The sequence below is a fragment of the Pyrgilauda ruficollis genome, unplaced genomic scaffold (genome assembly GCF_017590135.1).
Source record: "Pyrgilauda ruficollis isolate IOZ18807 unplaced genomic scaffold, ASM1759013v1 scaffold2, whole genome shotgun sequence".
In the NCBI taxonomy this organism is placed as follows: Eukaryota; Metazoa; Chordata; class Aves; order Passeriformes; family Passeridae; genus Pyrgilauda; species Pyrgilauda ruficollis.
This window is the reverse complement of record NW_024519206.1, coordinates 11,740,599-11,759,644: the sequence shown is the minus strand read 5'-3', so window position 1 is coordinate 11,759,644 and position 19,046 is coordinate 11,740,599. Positions and strand designations below refer to the sequence as shown.

General features: G+C 42.1%; 2 protein-coding genes across 15 annotated transcripts in view; one reads left to right on the top strand and one right to left on the bottom strand.

The window, feature by feature from the left end:
* Nucleotides 1-4,032, bottom strand: part of CBX3 (chromobox 3) — a 15,163-nt gene extending 11,131 nt beyond the window's left edge. For 2 of the 6 annotated variants that reach the window (XM_041466819.1, XM_041466820.1), the window contains exon 1: nucleotides 3,392-4,032. In XM_041466819.1, the coding sequence (XP_041322753.1) occupies nucleotides 3,392-4,032 (641 nt within the window). Of the gene's footprint in view, nucleotides 1-944; nucleotides 996-2,504; nucleotides 2,643-3,391 lie in introns of those variants that run through there. The other 4 variants (XM_041466824.1, XM_041466823.1, XM_041466825.1 and 1 more) reach the window with 4 other exon arrangements.
* HNRNPA2B1 (heterogeneous nuclear ribonucleoprotein A2/B1) lies at nucleotides 2,663-19,046 on the top strand. 9 transcript variants are annotated; one of them, XR_005955051.1, is made up of 12 exons: nucleotides 4,824-4,871; nucleotides 7,939-8,049; nucleotides 8,955-9,101; nucleotides 10,343-10,553; nucleotides 10,844-10,945; nucleotides 11,031-11,111; nucleotides 11,622-11,684; nucleotides 12,150-12,269; nucleotides 12,542-12,664; nucleotides 13,687-13,769; nucleotides 15,090-15,220; nucleotides 16,047-19,046. XR_005955051.1 is itself a non-coding variant. In XM_041466816.1 (11 exons), the coding sequence occupies exons 1-10, from the start codon at nucleotides 2,877-2,879 to the stop codon at nucleotides 13,746-13,748; spliced, it is 1,050 nt and encodes a 349-aa protein (XP_041322750.1). In that variant the 5' UTR covers nucleotides 2,663-2,876; the 3' UTR covers nucleotides 13,749-13,769; nucleotides 13,921-14,406. The 9 variants fall into 9 exon arrangements, 7 of the variants coding, with proteins under 7 accessions (XP_041322750.1, XP_041322747.1, XP_041322752.1 ...); XR_005955050.1 differs by having other exon boundaries at nucleotides 11,031-11,120; XM_041466816.1 differs by lacking the exons at nucleotides 4,824-4,871; nucleotides 15,090-15,220; nucleotides 16,047-19,046 and adding exons at nucleotides 2,663-2,906; nucleotides 13,921-14,406.

The window sequence follows — 19,046 nt, the reverse complement described above, 5'->3', positions numbered from 1 at the left end:
ATTACTAACAGAAAGTTTAGACATTCACTTTGGTGAAATATTTTAAACCAGTACAACACAGAGGAAGCACTCCATTGCACTTCTAAGCCAGGAGTTAATACAAGTTTTGAATATATTTTGAGGTGAGTAATCATTTCTGTAAATTTAAGAACAGGCTTTTTGAGTGTATTATAAGTCAGCTGTTCTGCTATTGAAGTTTTGAATTGTGTGCATGTATTTTTTTGCTTACTTCCCCGCCTCAACCTCAGGCACATCTCACATTATACTTCTACAGGTCTGTCTTTCATGAAACTATGTATCATTATTAGTTGAACTGTAACCAGCAACCAACTGCCCTTAGGAGTCCATATTTTAATGTCAAGCAAAGCTTTAGAGGACTTGAGATCCATGAATGCATCATTAAAATGGTCCAGGAGGGGTTGACATCTGATAATCTCTGCTCCTATGAAATTCAAAGAAACTGTTATTTGTTAAAAAGCATTTCAAAAGGCATCTTAATTATGCCACATCATTTCTCAATAATGTTACTTTTCATCTGTAAAGACTGCCTTTTGTCAGGCAAATAGTTTTCTCCAAATACACTGGGAGAAATTAAATGAGTACATGATCTGGACTTTGTTTTTTACATGTATGATGAATTACATGGTATGCTGAAAGGACACTAAAAAAAATCCTCAGTGTTTTCTATTGTAGAATAGATGAAATAGTGCAGAGTCCTTTCACACTCTTTTCTCAAAAAGTTTCTCTTTAGAAATGGCAGATTTATTAAAACCAAAGACAATGTCCTTTCTAGTAGCCTTACTTTCTGGATCTGAAATTTTGGTCAGAATAATGCTGGGGAGGGGAGATGTGGATGTATCTTTTAAATGGAGATGCCAAGTTATAAGTTTGAAGAAAAATATGTTGATTAAATCCTTATATACTTTAGGTGTGCATGAACTTACCAATGTAGTTTTATTGGAGGCCATTTTTATTGCAGACTTGCAGAGCTTTTACTAGAAAAATGCATGACAATTAAAAGGAAGTTTGCATTACTCAAAGAAAGGCATCCCAAGACAAGCATGGTCCTTGTTCCAACCCCCATGTATTCACTGCATACAACATTTCTTACACGGATTAAATCCAGAACAAAAAGTAGGTTACTACTTTGTCTGGCATAACCCAGTAATGCACCATTAGGCTAGCCAGGATAAATGATACTGACAAGGTGGCATATCGAAGGCCCAAGGCCTTCAAAAGCATAGACATGTTTCTAGGGAAAAGGGGGAGGACCATCAGGGATGCTAATTTCCTTGAACCAAATAGAACAAGAGTTCAGATTCTAGCAATTGAAGATATACCTAAGTTATATTAACTTCAAATATCTGATGCGGAACAGATCTGTGGTGCAATGAATCACCCATTATTCTTACATGGTAGCAAATTCTTATAAACTGCAAATATTTATCTTAATGCAACTATAACGTTGCCTTCTGAGTCTCAAGTTGGCAAGAGTTAAGGTCCTAGAACAATATTAACTCAGCTAAGATGCACATACTACATATTTAACCTATGCAAATTACGTTGAACACAATCCATCCCCTTTTCCATGTCATTTCTCATACCGACCAGCTCCATAGGCATGTATTGTCACCGCCCCGCAGCGAGCTATAGAAATGCTAGAATTCCCCATATGCCTGGGTAAAGCAGAAAAGTCCTTTGAGGCCAGAAAGCCTCCCGGACTCAGCAATCCCGCCCAATCCTCCCCTGACACGGGAGGTGGATTTTGGCAGTCCCATGGGCGGTAGGGTAGGCGAGGTGGGAGAAGGGCCGGGGCCAGGGCGCCAGTGCCGAAGGTCTTGCCTTGTGTCCCCCGGAGAGGTAGCAGAAAGGGGTAAAAAAAAAAAAACCAAAAAAAAACCAAAACCCAAAACCCAGTAATAACCCCCCCACCCCAAAAGAGAGGCAGCCCTGCGGAGGCCTGCTGCGCCTCGGGCCTGAGGCGGGCGCACATGAGGCCGGCGGGGCCGCCCCGGGCGAGGTAACGGGGACACAGGCCCCGGGCCGCTTCCGCCGCCGCTGACAGGGCCCCTTCCACGCCGTCTTCCCCCCGCCCCTTCACGTTTCCCCCGGGCCTGGCACACGCAGGGACCGCCGGCGGGCCGGCTTTGTCTGCCGCGCGGGTAGCGCTGCCCCCGCCCCCGGCGCTGCTCTCCTTCCCCGGGGCGACAGCGCCCGCGGGTCCGGGGGCCGGCCTCCCTCCCTCCCCGAGCGGGTGCCGAAGCCCCGATTCCCCTACAGCTCCGCTCCGCCCGCCACCCCCCACCGCCAAGGAAGCGGGGGTGGGGAAGAAGCGGCGGTGGGGGGAGGCGGGCGGGTTGCGCTCCGCATCTCCCCGCGGCGGCCCGCAGCGAGCCGCAGAGGAAAGGGGAGTCAGGGAAGGGGACTCGAGGGTGAGTGGGGGGAAAGGAGGCGGCTGCAGCGAGAGAAAAGAGGGAGAGAGAGAGAGAGAGAAGGATACAGACTTCAATGGTGCCCAGCCGCTTGGGTCTCCTGTCTCCTCCTGGCTCCCGCCCTGCGCGCACTGAGCGGCGGCGGCAGCAGCAACAGCGACATCCGCGGGGGGCTGAGGCGGGGGGTGGGGGCAGGGAGGGAGAGAGAGAGGGAGGGCGGGAGGCGGAGGGCGGGGAGCGGCGCGGCGGTGGCTGGCGGGGCTGGGCTGGGCGAGCACTGCGCGCCGGCGGCTGTGACGGGGCAGAGCGCACGACGCCGCCGCCGCCTACGCGCGAGCCGCTACAACCTCCGACCGTCGTCGCCGCCGGCACAGGAGGGGGGCCAAGACGTCTCTCCAACGCGGGGCGAGCGCAGGACCGCGCCAGGCGTCCAAAAGAAGGAAGATGCCTCGCGGCGACAGGGAAAGCGACTGGGTAAGCCTCGGGGAGCGGACGGGGTTGGCGGACCCCGGGAGCCACGGCCGCCATCATGGCCGCCGCTGCGAATGCGCGCCGGGCCGATGCTGCCCGCCGCTGCGGAGCGAGGCCCTCGATCGGTGCGGCCGGGCGGGCCCCGGGCGTGGAGAGGGCGGTCGAGGAGCGCTGGTGTGGGTTTGATGCTCATTTGGAGGGGCCCCCTTGAAGCGCGGCCATTTCCCGCGTTGCGGCGGGGAGGCCTGGGCGTGAGCAAGGGCCGGGGGGAGGGAAGCGGGCTCGGAAAGCAGCAGGGCTCTGGGGCCCGAGAACTCATTCATAAGTGGGAAAAGGGATTGGGGGAGTCGGCTGGGGAGGCTTCGCTGCGGGCGGGAGATCCGCGGCTGGATCCGCGGTGAAGCTGAAAGGGAGGGGGAGCAGAGGGGGCGGGAAGAAAGGAGCTGCTCCAGCGCCATTTCTTTGGCGCGCGGGGCGGCAGCACTCACCCTTTGTCGCGGTGCGTGTACGGCCGCCGGAGAGGGAAAAAGGGAGGGGATGAAGGAGGGGAGGAGAACACAGCGGCGGAGCGGGCGGCACGCCCGATGCCGACAGTGCGGGGTAGAACGGAGCGGGCTGCGGTGAAGTCCGCCTCCCTCCGCCGGGACCCCGCGATATGTCGCACTTGTGCCAAAATCTCTGTAGCTCTTACTTCCTCCTGCCTGGGCGGGGGGGGGAAGGGGGCCAGGGCGAGGTTTCGGGGGGCGATGCGCGCCCGCCCCCGACAAATATTAACGCCGAGGTTTGAGCCTTCGGGGCCTTTTGTCAGTTTCCGGAAAAAAACCAAAAACAAGTTAAACGATGCCAGCAGCGTTCGAGGCCGCTTCGGCTGCGCTCGGGCACGTCTCGCGAGCCTGTCGGTTGTCGGAAACTGCCGAGCTGGCTGAACTAGTCGATGACTTGCTGCGTCTTTCTGTCCGGAAATTGCCGAGCTGGCGCCGAGCGCCATTTTCGCGTGCTGCGGCAGATTCCGGAAATTACCGAAGCGAGTCGAATGGGCTTCCATTCCTGGTTCGGCTTTTTCCGGCCGCTGTCGAAGCAGATAAGCTCGACGACGACAGCTCCTTCGGCTCATTTCGGAGACGGCCATTACTAACGGAGTCGATGACTTTTCATTACACGATAAAAACACGTAGGGGCTTTATTCAGAACTGCAGCCCCTTTGGAGATATTTAAGCTTCAGATACTGGCGCTTTTTTCCTTTTTTTTTTTTTTTTTTTTTTAATTAATTAAACCTCGGAAGCGAGCCCGAGGTGGAGTAGGAGGGCGCTAACACTACGCGAAGCTGAATTTCAAATTACGTAACAGCTCAGGCAGCCATTACCGATCGGTTGTACGGTGCTCTCGAGCAGGAATACATAAACCATGAAGAACATGGTACGTGGAATGGGAGGATTTAGAGCTTGCTTTTAAGGAGGGAGATGCGTTTGCTTGTGCAGACAGAGTGAATTTTTTCGGGGCTGAAAATTACAAGCAAGCTTGAGTTGTCCGCGCAAGTCTAGGTGCTGCTGCCGGGTCGCAACGCGGGGCGGATGCTGGATGTTTTTGCGCAGAGGAAGGTTCTGGAAGTGGCGACTGGGGCTGGCGCGCAGCCGGGCGAAGCGGCGGAAGCTGCGGCAGCGGCGCGTGGCGGACAGCGCGTTCTTGAGCCCGTGGCCATGGCTATTAGCTGCGCTGCTGCTGAGGTGTCGCAGGAGGAGGGGGAGTCGGAGCTCCGCGGGCTGCGGGCCGTCTTGGCCCCGCGAGGCGCGGAGCGGCCGAGGCGGCGCTGCGGGTAATGGCGGTGGCGAGGGGGAGGGGTAAAATGGCGGCCTGGCCGAGACTCGCGGCTGCGAGGGGCAGTGGGGATCCCTCCGGCAGAGCGGGCGAGGCGGGGGCTAGCTGTAGTCATCTGGTATGCACGGGGGCGAGAAGGAGCGCCGGAGAGGTGTAAGTACCGTGTGTGTAGGTGCACGCTAGAAGCAATTCGCAGCGTTCTCCCTGGAGGCGGCGGCTGCTCCCGGGCGCCATTTTCCCCGCCCGGCTCGGAGCTGCGGTGTTCCCGCTGCCGCCACATGGCGGAGCCGGCGCGGCAGCTGCGTCCCGGCGGCCACAGGCGGCGGGCGAGCAGCCGCTGTGGCATTGCAGAGCCCTGGAGTTCAGGGATCCCCCTCACTAGTCTAACTTAAATGTTTCTGTTACCCGAATTCTTAATTCCGCAGTAGCGTGGGTTGTGTGTGTGCACGTTACTGCTATATTAAACACCTTTCCTTGCTCTGGTGGTGAATTTTTCAGTAAAGGCTATGCGTTTTCCAGTGCTTTCTATTTGCTCTAAGCCTGTGAAGGAAAGCTTAAAATAACACACGGAAGAAGATCCTACAGAGGTAAAAAATTTCCTCTGGCTCCTGGTTCCTGCCACGGGATGTACTGTGGAAATCGTGAAAGAGGTGTTACCTCCAGCTTTTATATTGTGGCCTTTCCTAGGTATGAGGTGTCTTTACCAAAAGAGTATTTTCCTCAGGATTCTAAGAGGTACTGGCATGGTGGTAGTTACTGTTGTACATTTTATGCTTCCAGCACAAACTTTAGATGGGCAGAACTCCCTGGACTTTGGTAGGAGGTTAGTGTTACACCAGCCAGAGCTTCTTGAAACTGGCTCATTTAAGACAAATAGTTTCTCTGCATTAGTGGAGTAGCGTGTGTGCGCTGTTTTCGCACACTTGTTTTCATTAAAGAACTGGTAATGAATTTTGTTACTGCTGTTTTCTGACGTGTGGTGCCTAGATGTTCTAGGTAGATCATGTCCCTTAATACAGCTGTAGAATGCATTGCTATTCTGATCAATGTCTGTTAGTTATATGTAGTATATTTTCGTAATTGTTACAGCTGATAGATTCCATTCTTTCATTGAGTTCCATTTACAGGTTTATAACTGTTTTCACGGGTAAACGTAACACTGAAAATATCCTATCTGCCTACTAAACTTTCTAAATTTTCATATTTTTATAATAATGTCCTTTATTAAATGCGTGGTAATTTATTATATAGGAAAAAGTTTCTTTTGTAGATCTATGAAACTGTAAGCAGGTGGTCCCTAATTCTCAAGCAGCAGAAATAAAGGGAGGATTTCTACTTTTGCAGAATCGCTTAAAATTTTTTCTTCACCCTCCTACTCAAATTTAATTCAATAAATAATAGTGGGACATATGGTGAATATATGATGTTTTTTAATACTGATCTGGTGTGCAGTGTTCTCCATTTGTTCCTTTTATGCTATGAGGTGAAAAGAAATTAGTTAAAACACGTGTGTGCTACTTTTGAACACTTGTCTTATTTTGCTTGTGTCTGAGACAATACTAGTTTTGCTTGTGTTCCTAAAAGGAAAAGAACTAGATTCAACAGCAGATTCCAAATATTTTTCAAGAGAAATTTGAACTGATCAGTCTTAAACAGAGGATGTGTTTGGAAGAAGGATGGGAGAAAGTTGACTTGCGTGTCAGACTGTAGTATGTCAGGCTGGTAATACAGAGGCGCATTTGAAAAAAACCCTGGGTTGTCACTGCCTACAGTAATTGTGGTCTGTTATATGCATCTTGATCCGAACCTGCCTTGGACAACCTCAGAAAATATGTTGGTCTGCATTAAAATTGGCTTAATGCTTCCAAAAGCATATGTGTACTGAAGTAATTTGGTTGTTTTCTTAGTCTCAGTGTTTTTTTAGTTTTCTTTTAAAATTTTTCTTAATTCCCATTGCACGGTTAATCATGTTTTGTTTGTCAGTTACACCTCCTGGTGCAATATTTGAATTGTATAAAAAATAACCAGCACACTAAAGAAAACACACAACCAAACACTCAAGCAGATTTTCTTGATTTTTAAAGTTAGTTAACAGTATAAAGCTGAAGTGATTTGGTCTCAGTTCTCATGTCCCTAGCGGAACAGTTGTCTTCAAAACAACATTCCAAAAGAATAAATGTGTGTAAGGGGACTACTTGTTAGTGCATTTTTAAGTGTTTGGCATAAAATTTTTGCATGTATGAGCTAGTGATACTTTTGTCTGTAGAAACTGGCAATTAAAAGGCCTGCTTCATATAAAAAGTTACTATAAAAGTGCTTTGAGTTGGAAGGTTCTCATTTCTACTTTAGTTTACCAGTAAATACAAAAAAGTAAATGCAATACCTTGTTACTGATCCTGGTTTTTGTTGGGTTTGTTTTTATGATGCTTTTATTATGTTTTTATTATGTCATTGCATAAATGATCTCTGCTTAACAAGTGCAGTGATTGTTTCTCTGCAAGAAAGAAAAGTCTTAGTGAAAGTGTGACATTAGTGGATATGAATATGTATTATTCACATTTCTATTTTTTAGGAATTATTTCAATGGTGCTCCTGTTGAGGGTGTATAGGTTTGTTGATAATTCCAGTGGTGTGGGATCCCAGATGAATTTTACAGGTGCTTGAGTTTCATTTTAGTAATTAGGGAGAAAATATGAATTGTTAACCTGTTACAGAACATATTTAGATACATTTAGTTGATTTTTACTTATAATGCCTTGGATGAATAGTACAGTAGTGTTAATGTAAAACAGTTTAAGCCAGAATGATTTTTAGAAATGAATGTTACCCAGAATAGAATCAGACAGTATAAATTAATTAATATTTTCTGTAGTAAGAACAAACCCCAAAGTTCTCATTTTCTTTTAAAAGCATCTCATATGGGTCTTACAGAGGAATATTCTGAAAGTCTTCAAGCGTGGTCCCTTGTTCTTGATATCTAGAGGGAGACACAGGAATAAGGACTAAAAAAAATGTGTATTTTAAAAGTGGACCTGTAGAATTGTATAAATTGCTTAATTTCTTTAATAGGGGTACAACCTTTAGAAGAACCAGGTCTCATTTTGAAAATAAGTCTTACTGAAAGTCTTTGACCCTTCTGAAAATCTTGGTTAGTGTCTGATTTGCTAATGCAGAAGAGGTGTTTCAAATTATATTTATGTATTTTTTTTTTCTGTGGCAGAGGGAAAAGGAGCAGTTCCGCAAACTGTTTATTGGCGGCTTAAGCTTTGAAACCACAGAAGAGAGCTTGAGGAGTTACTATGAGCAATGGGGAAAGCTTACAGACTGTGTGGTAAGTTTAGCATACCAATACATAGCAATGGCATGTGTAGGATTTTTAAATGTTTGTTTTCTGCATAGCTTAGAGATGATGGAATATTAGCTTTTAATGGTACAGTTGGTGGTTTATACACAGTTCTGTCCATTGTAGCAATGCATAAATTTTTTTCTTGCAAATTTGATAGAGAAAATCCACAATCTGTTTTCTTAAAATTCTCCCAGATAATTAAAAAAATTAACCACTTGATTTCAGCAGTTCAGCTTTTGTATCACTGTCCGAAGTGCATTAGGAAGAGCTTACAGAGAGCACTATTACATCTGGGTGGTTGGTAACCTTTGGCAAAAAAACGGTGGCTTGGTAAGCAGTAAGCAGCCTCAGTAAAGCTGGAAAAGGATGTCTTTGTGATGTTTTCATAGAGTTGTTGAGGTTGGAAGAAACCATTTAGGTCATCGACTTTTTAATCAAGCACTGACAAATTTATCACTAAACCATGTCTGTAAGCCCCGAGTTTGTGTGTCTTTTAAATACCAACAGGGATGATGGCTCTGGTAGAAGTTCTCTGCTGAATATTCCTGGGAGTATTAAATCTCAACACAGATTTAAAGTCTATGGTCTTCATGAAGCTTAAAAGAAATTGTGTATGTTTTTTTTTGCAAAAACCAACACAAATATAAATGCATGTCACTGATCTAGCAGCGTTTCTGAGTTAACTGAGTCTTGGAAGACAACAGTGGTTTGAATTTCTTTGATCCCAAGCAGTGTCACTCATATTAAATCAACAGAGTTTGCTCCTTATTGTAACTGTTTTGAAATCAAACCAAGGAAGAAGTATATTAAGTTACACACTTAATATTGTTTTTGCAAAAAGTTTAACATGAGACAGGTATAAATAGTTTAAATGTCTTTATTGATTTTAGGTAATGAGGGATCCTGCAAGCAAAAGATCAAGGGGGTTTGGTTTTGTAACATTCTCTTCCATGGCTGAAGTTGATGCAGCTATGGCTGCAAGACCTCACACGATTGATGGAAGGGTGGTTGAGCCTAAGAGAGCTGTGGCTAGAGAGGTAAGTATGGCTTTGAAAGCAGATGCTTCTCATGCTTTGAAAAATGCCTGTTTCAGTCAGACAGACTTTGTTCGTGTTTGAAATTGCCTGGGTTTAAATTACCTGGTTCAAAGCCCATAGTTGGGGCACTGTTTCCCACACTTTTGGTCTCTTTTATACAAATGTCTATTATTACAGTGAATTATTACGTTATTCTGGTTGTGGAATCATGTCCGCAAGGGACACATCTAGGGTCTGAAATGGTTGTAGCAGTCATGTTATGTTGAATATCTGTAATTATGCAAATTCCAAAGTAACTCTTTTCTGGAATAGTTCCTGTTACAAGCCTCAAATTAATAAACTCCTGTCAGTCTTCTTGACTATTCCTAGATCTTTCTGGGGTATTCCTAAAAGGTACATAAAACCAGAGGATGTAGCAGGGAAGCTTTTTCAGTGGTGATGTACAGAATCATCTGTGGACTTGGCTGGTTTTAGCCACAGACATACTTGATTTCCACTTCAGGAGTTAGAATTAGGGATGTGTGTACAGGAAGCAGGTGAACATACAAGCCAGGTTACTGTGGCACAGAGGTATTTGAGGAGCAAGGGTGGATTATAAGGCAAGTTCCATTCACCACACAGAAGCTCTGGGAGCGTTTACCAGATTAAGGTTGGACTGATGAGCTGTCCCAGAGGTATGGGGAAATGGAAATTGTAATCACTGGTACCCCTGTTAGCTGTCCCAGTTTTCTTTTCATTCTCTGCAGAATGCAGGGCTGGTTAACATTTGGAAAAAGGTAGTTACAGCAGCATGTGTGTATACTGTTTAATGGGGTTAAAATGCATAGTTGTGAATTTGCTGAGGTTGAAGGGCCTTGATACAAGTGGAATGTGGGGTCACTGCTTTTGGGGAATTGGGCAGAAGAAGCTGATGTGTCTTTGTTCAAGCTATTACAAAAGTCATGCTCCAACTTAAGTTATTAAATACTTGAAGTTCTTTCAAACAGTTGATCTGTATTGGTTTTCAGTACTTTTAAAGCTTTGACATAAAAGGGGGAGGAAAAACCTCCAAGTAACCCTGTGTTAATTTCCTCTCAGAAGGCCCCCTAAATGAGCTTGCAAGGTCATGCTTCATAAAAGGGCTGTCCTTTAGTGCTTGAAAAATCGTAGTTTATCTGAATTCTCTTCTTGAAATACAGGTAAAATAGTGCTTTGAGAAATTTGGGGGTTTTTTTGTGCTAATGTAGAATGTTCTTTAACAGGAATCTGGAAAACCTGGTGCTCATGTTACTGTGAAAAAATTATTTGTTGGTGGTATTAAAGAGGACACTGAAGAGCACCACCTTCGTGACTACTTTGAGGAGTATGGAAAAATCGACACTATTGAAATCATTACTGACAGACAGTCTGGTAAAAAGAGAGGGTTTGGATTTGTTACATTTGATGACCATGATCCTGTGGATAAAATTGTATGTAAGTAATTTCACTCTTTCTTTGGATAGTATTAATTTTTACAGCCTGGATGGTTGTGTAAAGCTAAACGTACAGATAATGGGATTAGTTACGTGCTTGTACTATTTGCTACATCAGAGGTTGCTGAATAGTGTGGGAACATGTATTTGAAATAAGTGTTGCCATCCTTGTGTAAAAATCTGTGATATTTTGTGGTTTTATATGATTCAGAATGTGTTTGATTTGGAAATCTAATATTCTGACTTGATGCCAATTAAATGCTGATGGCCTGTTATTTGATACGGTTACAGTGCAGAAGTACCACACCATCAATGGACATAACGCAGAAGTACGGAAAGCTCTCTCTAGACAGGAAATGCAGGAGGTTCAAAATTCTAGGAGTGGGAGAGGAGGTAGGTACAATGGTTAATAGTTTGTGGTTGGTTTTTGTGTTCACTTTCCACAATCTCACTACTTCAAAATGTTAACCTGATACAGGGAACTTCGGTTTTGGTGATGCTCGTGGAGGTGGTGGCAACTTCGGTCCAGGACCTGGCAGCAATTTCAGAGGGGGAGCCGGTAAGACAGGCATGTTTGTAGCATTTACATTTTTTACCTTATTAATGCTGTCTTTCTGGTTCTAGATAACTTTGTATGCTGTGGTGCTGTTTAACTTAAATGCACCTGTAGCAGTTGATAGAATTTTTTGGGAAAAGTAACTTGCAAATGAAGTTGTGTTTTGGTTTTTCTGTTTTGTTTTGTTTGTGGTTTTGTGGTTGGTTTTTTTTTTTTTAGCTTTTATTGAAAGCTAAAAGTAATGTAAACTTAATTATTTGCTAAGAAGGTCAGAGATTTCTCTGGTTCTATGCAGCGTTTGCCTGACATCTTAAAACTGAGTACCATACAAACAGAAGAAAAGGAAAAATGTACAGTGATGATTGGATGTTGAGCTTTGTTTTTCTGAAGTTAGTTGTACATATTCTTAATTGATAATTTCTGAGATTTAGTTCTTAAGGTCATAAGAGTTTGAGAATTCCACTAGTTTAATGCAGGTAAATTGAAATCCTTTGGGGTTTTTTCTCCCAATAGATGGGTATGGAAGTGGTCGTGGATTTGGTGATGGATATAATGGATATGGCGGAGGACCTGGAGGTTAGTTTGCTGTTGTGGTAATCTGGTTTTCTCATTAAGAAACACTTCATATTTATATCCATATGTATAAAATTTATCTGAATTGCCTGAGCCATTTTGTTTGTTTTAAGAAATGTACATGGTTGTTGGCTTATGTTGAAATTCCATATGGCAAATGGTATGGTTATTTCTTGGGCAAGCATTCTTTTCTTTAGGATAAGAGTGGGTCCTAAATTTCCTGGAAAATGAAGATTTTAATTTAGCCTTTCAGTTGAGGTCTTTAGGCAGTCTGACTTTTGGGGTTTGGTCATAGTTCAGTTAGGGTGGGAGCTGGTATGTGCTTTAAAAAATACTGTCCATAGAAATTTCTTTACAAAACTACCTTTTTCTTTCTCTTTGTTCTTCTAAGCAGAACAATATTCTTTGTGTATAATTTGAGTGCATTTTATATTGAAAAGCTCATTTAAAAGGATTATGTTCTCGCAGGTGGCAACTTCGGTGGCAGTCCTGGTTATGGAGGAGGAAGAGGAGGCTATGGTGGAGGAGGACCTGGTTATGGCAACCAGGGTGGGGGCTATGGAGGTGGTTATGACAACTATGGAGGAGGTAACATTTAGGCTTAGTGTTCCAGCGTTTCAGTTACAAATTACTGCAAGTCATTTGAGACTGGGGGGAGGGTTGTTTGAAAATGTTGTGTAAGGAAGCTGTTGTTTTTCAAGTAGTATGAAATAGAATGAAAACATTGTTTGGTGCATGCACCGCTGGAATACATGTGTGATTTTATTCTTTATTTAGAATTTTTATAATGGGGTGTCTTTGAGTATTGCATCCATCGTAGCTCATGTCGGTATTCCTCCACTTTTGTGTTGATAATACAGGCAATTATGGAAGTGGAAACTATAATGATTTTGGCAACTACAACCAACAACCTTCAAATTACGGTCCGATGAAGAGTGGAAATTTTGGCGGCAGCAGGAACATGGGGGGACCATATGGTGGAGGTATTGTATATGTCCTGTGTATTTCCTTGTAGCTGGAGTGGGTGGACTTCTAGGACTTTGGGGGAAATCGAAGAGAAAACATGGGGTAACTGTTTTGAACTAAAAAATGGTAGGCTGAGATGAGATATTAGGAAAAAATTTACTGTGAGAGTGATGGGGTGCCAGAACAGGTTGCTGAGAGGTGGTGTGAGTGCCCCATTGCTGGCAGTGTTCGAGGAGAGGTTGGATGGGGCTTTGAGCATCCTGGTCTAGTGACATGGCAAAGGAGTTGGGACGAGCTGACCTTGAAAGGTGCCTTCCAACCCAAGTTATTCTTTATGATTCCAAGGCAGATATGTAGGAATTGGGTAACTTCTGCAATAGATGGGCTGCAGAGCCTGTGTTCTTCTGCCAGTTTGCTTCAGTGTCTTGAGACTGTAAAGCTTGTTTCAGGGAAATGTATTTTTATCATTTTGGAATAGATAAAGCATACTAACTTTTTCCACAGTGTTGTGTAGTTTGTAGTTTAAAGATTCTATTTCATGTTCTTTGCTGTCAGCTCACACTATTTGTGGAGAGTCTAGTTACTTAATTTCCATCATATTTGCTGTGATTTCTTTTTATCCTCCTCTTGTGTCTCTTTTTCCTGAGACATCCAGCTTTTTGTTGTCTAAAGTTACTTAATGTGGAGTATCAGGCTTGTGAAATGGAAACTGAAACATGAAGCCCTTTCTTGTAAGGTTTAGCCTGCAAGCAAATTCAGCCCTCACAGGCTCAAGACAGCACAGTGCATCAAATTACATGTGGCACTGTTGAATCTTCTAAGATGTCAGCATGTAGTTGCTTCCTGTGGCAGTCTTTGGAGGTTCTTCAGAGGAAGACAGTGAAGTGTTAGAAGTCTGTGTTGCAGATGCTGTCACTGGAAGTAAAGCAGATGTTACTCTTCATTTAGTCAAGCTTTGATTGATTGCTTCAGTCAAAAACTTTCATAGATTGAAAAATGTACTGATGGGACCATTCTGTTTCTTGTTCTGCAACTGCAGGAAACTATGGTCCCGGGGGCAGTGGAGGAAGTGGTGGATATGGAGGGAGGAGCCGTTACTGAGTTTCTTCAAGCATGCCATGGGTAAGTATGTTTTTAAGTGTTAAAATTGCAGTGATTCTTGAGAGTAGCTGCAGGAGTTAAAAGCTTTTTAGGATATTATCTTTCCTTTAAAAAATGGTTAGATGAATAATTTCATAACCTATTTTTTTACTCTTTACTTCTGTTGAAACAGGCTTCACTGTATAAATAGGAGAGGATGAGAGCCCAGAGGTAACAGAACAGCTTCAGGTTATCGAAATAACAATGTTAAGGAAACACTTATCTCAGTCATGCATAAATATGCAGTGATATGGCAGAAGACACCAGAGCAGATGCAGAGAGCCATTTTGTGAATGGATTTGGATTATTTAATAACATTACCTTACTGTGGAGGAAGGATTGTAAAAATGCCTTTGAGACAGTTTCTTAGCTTTTTAATTGTTGTTTCTTTCTAGTGGTCTTTGTAAGTGTAGAAGCATTCCTTTGATAATGTTAAATTTGTAAGTTTCAGGTGACATGTGAAACCTTTTTTAAGATTTTTCTCAAAGTTTTGAAAAGCTTTTAGCCAGGATCATGGTGTAATAAGACATAACGTTTTCCTTTTAAAAATTTAAGTGCGTGTGTAGAGTTAAGAAGCTGTTGTACATTTATGATTTTAATAAAATAATTCTAAAGGAAATATTGTGTAATTTTAGATTTTTTTTTTAATACTGTAAAATAAGGCAAGGAGTGGGTAGTATAAGGTCCCACAAATAATACAAAGCTATTGTTGTACGTGTAAAATTAAATGCTGGTGAGAAAAAGTATGTTGTCTGTAAATGACCAGGTTTAAAATATCTAGGTAACTTAAGGGGTATCTCTGCAAGGAGAAACACCTTTTTAGATTTTTTAGATGCTGCTTCTTCAATGGCAAGGAAAGGAAAAAACCCCAGCAAGGTACTCTTCCAGGGACGCAGGTCTAGTACAAGAGAACTCTTGAAAACGTCACTAAAAGTTCAGCCAGTCTTAAAAAGCTGTGCTGTATCTGCAAAGCTTTAACTACGGTAGATTGTTTATAAGGATGGCAACGAAGGCTGAGGGTGTAGAGCAAAATAGTTCTAAGCATCAGTTAAACTTCTTTAGGTAAGATCTTATTTACTTTTCCTTTCTTAATGTTTCAAACCCAAGAAATTAATAATGTATGACAGTATTCTTTCAGTATAGTGATTATCATTATGTAGTTTAACATATAGCAATGAATTGAGTTAACAATTACAAATTGAAAAGAAACTTGTGAATCCTGTTTTCTTGTATTAAATTTTTTTTACAAAAAAAATTGTTAATTTCAGCTACTTAACATATTTTTTTCCTACTGGAATCTAGCTATGATATGAACCCTGGACAAGCATAGACTGCTGCCACTGTACACTGCTACAGTTGAACAAATGAGACCTGCAAGTGTCCATTAGTAAAGCTTTGCAAGGGTTCCATCCCTGGTGTTGGTAGTTAAAATGGTAGGTCACAAGTTAATTAAATCATACAACTTTATTTTTGCATCCTGCAACATTTTCTTTTTTCTTGGGAGTCTATGCATTATGGTGGTTGCAAGGTAATGCAATGAAGGTAGTTCTGTGCTGTTGAAAATGAACTATGTTGTTACGTGTCTTGTCTGCTGTAATCTATTCTATATAACACATTTCATCCTGAAGGTTCCCAAGTAACTGTAGAGTGTTTACGTGTAAGGAAAAATATCACCACAGAATACATCTGCCTCTGTGAAGGAATGTGTCGTCCATTCTTTTAACAACTGCATAAGCAGTTCTTTAGGAGGGCAAGTGAAACCTTCAAATGAAACTGCAGGTGGTATTTCATAAGTGTACAATGTATTTATGTAAATTGGAATTTGGCTAGAATGTTGAGGTTTCCACCATTTTTTATAGTTCTTGCAGCTAACAAACCTTAGTGCCAAATTTAGTCAGCCTTACTCTCACTGCATTGAATGTTTGCACCTCAAATTGATGGAAATTTATCAAGTAATGAATGAGTTACTCAGAGTAAGGGTGGCATACTCTACAAGATTTGGTTTTGATAAAAATCAACAAAACCTATCCAAAAAAAAGGCAACCAAAAATGCCTTAATTTCAAAGTTCATTGCCTCTAAAAGGCTACCCATTGAAGAACGTGGACTCAGCTAACAAAAGTCCTGTTCCTTTTGTGTTAGACACACCAGTGAACTGCTTATACTTTTTTTTTTAAAAATGGCTGAAGTTCCCCTATTGGTAATTTGGTTTAGACATATGTGATAAACATCTTCAGATACACTTTTTTTTTCTTTGGCAGGAAGGTGCCATGCTGCAGGTAACTAATGAAGAAGTGGTCAACCACAGAAACGCTTCAAGAAATAAGAAATTCTGTATCATCAGAAAATAGTTGTTTTTGCTGCCTTCATTAAAAATCTAGAGGTTAAATGAATACTGATAAAACATCACAATTAGTACAGCTCCCTGTAATGATGGGTTTTTTAAATTATAGTAATGTCTTGTAAACCTTTCGAATAAAATTCAGATTCGTTAGGAGAAACAAATCACTAATGTTAAAATAGCAAACATTCTGTGAGTAGAAAGTTTAACTACATATATTTATAACTTTCATAGCTTTAAAATAAAGTATTTTTATACCAAAGTAGTTCTAGTGTAATGCTTAATAAAAACTTAGTGTGTATCTAACATTAAATAATGTTTATGTTTAGACCCTTTCATGATTTGAAACATTCCATTTTGAGGTGAATTTAAAACAGAATCAGTTTGACAAGTGTGTTCATGGAACTTGTTTCTCTGACCTTGGGCATCTGTTCTCTTTTGGGAGAAACAGTGCTGCAAATTTAAAAGTGCTGATATCTTTGCTGTTGGACACAAGTGCTTAAAAGTAGCTTTTTTTGGCTGTGTTTTATATTACCTCATACTTTCCTGTTAACGAAACTACGACCTAAGTCAGTTTGTCAGATTGCAATAGGACAAGAGCTTTATCCTTTTCACTTCTAAAGAGCTTTTAGTGTGAAGACAGACTGACTGGAATGTAGAGTTCCTGCTGTACAAAACTATTATCCATAGCTGCATCTGGAGGCGGAAGGAAAATACCAAAACAAAAAACGCCAAACCAAACAAAACCGTTAAAACAGACACAAAGTGTGAGCTTGGGAAAGCTTCAGTTGGGAGTGTATTTAAGGGAAGATATCTTGAGGTTATACTGTTTTAACCACTTATCTTCTTGCAAGGTTTATTCAAAACTTGAAATGTATATGCTTTGGCAGAATCATCATGTCTTTAACCTTTATAATACTGTTTAAGGATTCACATACAATTTTTTTCTGTTTCTGAAGTTGAACTTTGAAATACTTGAATAGGTAACCAGTGCGCTGCAATGGAAGCAGAAAATGAAGACGCACAAATCTGCTTTACTTTCTTCTTTCCAACAGAATGAATGACGAGATCATAAGGATTTTGCCTTCTTTCCTATAACTTAGATGTAGTTGATGAAAGTTTTTTCTTTACAGTTGCCAAGTCCACATTCACACATCATTTTAAGAAAACTAACCAAACCACTTCAAAGGGCAATAATTATTTTTCTGTTTCAAATACTATTTCAGTAGTGTAGCAACAAGGTTTAACATTTACTTGCATTGAGTATGTTTTCCATAAGGAGGATGTTCTTATTTTGATCTCATGGCAGTGGGGGAAGGGAGCATATAGAGGGGACAGCACTGTGCAAGAATGAAATTGCTGCATATTTCACGTCTTGAAAACCTGAAAGACCTGGTGCCTTTAAGTTTCCTGATGTCCTGCTGTTGAACTTCCATGACTTTTCTCTTGGTATGGTCTTAAAAGTTAAGGCACATGACAGTCAACAGTGGTCACCAGCAGATGTGGTGAGAGAAGTCACAATTTTGAGTCAACCTGATACTGGAAGTTAGCAACTTCAAATAAAAGCAGTATTGTGTGGTCTGTTACTGGTCATCAATTTGTAGACAATGGATTCTTACTTTCTATCAAGTGGGATTTTGTCACTACAGATTTTTGTCTTCCAAATAAGTGTAACATTGCAGTGTTTCCAGGTACTAACAGCTGTGGATCAGGCTGTCAGGTTGTCCAGCTTTCCCCCAGCAAACACTCTGCAGCCAACTGAGGGAAGAAAGAAAAACAGCATAACTTGTTGCTAACTAGTGTGTGAGCCAAAGAACACCCAAAAATCGAGTATGACTTGTTTTATAAAGTGATGGTGAAAAGAGGTCAGTAGTAGGGTTCTGGCCACTCAGATTTTGTGTTATAGACAATGAAAGTTGAATTTTTTTCTTCTGTTGTGCTGTGGGTGCTAAAAAACATTCAAGAAAATGCAAACAATTGCTGTTAATACTGTAAAATGAACAGGACTTGAACTTTGTTATGTGTAGGAAAGACTATGTTCTTTTAGATGGATGATGAATGTACATGATCTCTTGGCGATGAAGTCATATCGATTCTAGGGAATAAAACCCAAGCCCCAGAAATGGATCTGAATTTTCAAACAGTTGTCAGCTGAGTTTGTTTTTGGCAACTTTGCCTCATTGGTAGAGGATAATTTGTTGGGAACATACTGGGGCTGTGCATTCCCTGTGGGTTTAGTGTTCCATTTGGTTTTTGAAGTAGTGTGTGATGCAAGTGAGCACTACTATAGTAGTGCTGTTGCTTTTTGATGTAAGGGAGATGGCTGTTTCTCTTAAGCCATACCATTCAGTGTGTCTAGGAATGCATAGGAGTGTTACATGGAGGGGTTTGCCTGGGTAATAATCCATTTTGCCAGAAGTACTGTCCCTTTTAACAGCCATGTTTTTGCTTTGCAGCTATTGTTGGCTTGTGTTGTACAGAAATTTTGTCACGGCTTACTCCAGTTAATGGAGCAAGAACTGGTTTGTTCTTCAGCAGTAAAATTACCATTGTATAAATAATACCTGTGTGAGTTACCTGACAGAGTGCTATGAACATTGGGTCAGCAGTGTTTGGGCATCTTGTAGTTTCAAACTAGCTTGTGAGACTTCCCGTGCTGCTTCATTGTATGAAAAAGGGTGACTGGGGAAAAGTCCTAGAAAATGGCTGTTACCAGCACTCTTCCCTCCCCCCTTGTTAGGTTCATTTTGGGGCATTCTTGTATGAAAATGGGTGGCTGATGGACTTTATGGAGTTCTAGTAGCTGTGTGGCAGGTGTCAAGTTGCAGTACTTCATGAGGTATACACTACAGTAATAAGACTTCACGTGGTTAATCTGCCATCTCTATTTGGTTTACTTAATAAACAGTTTCTCACTACA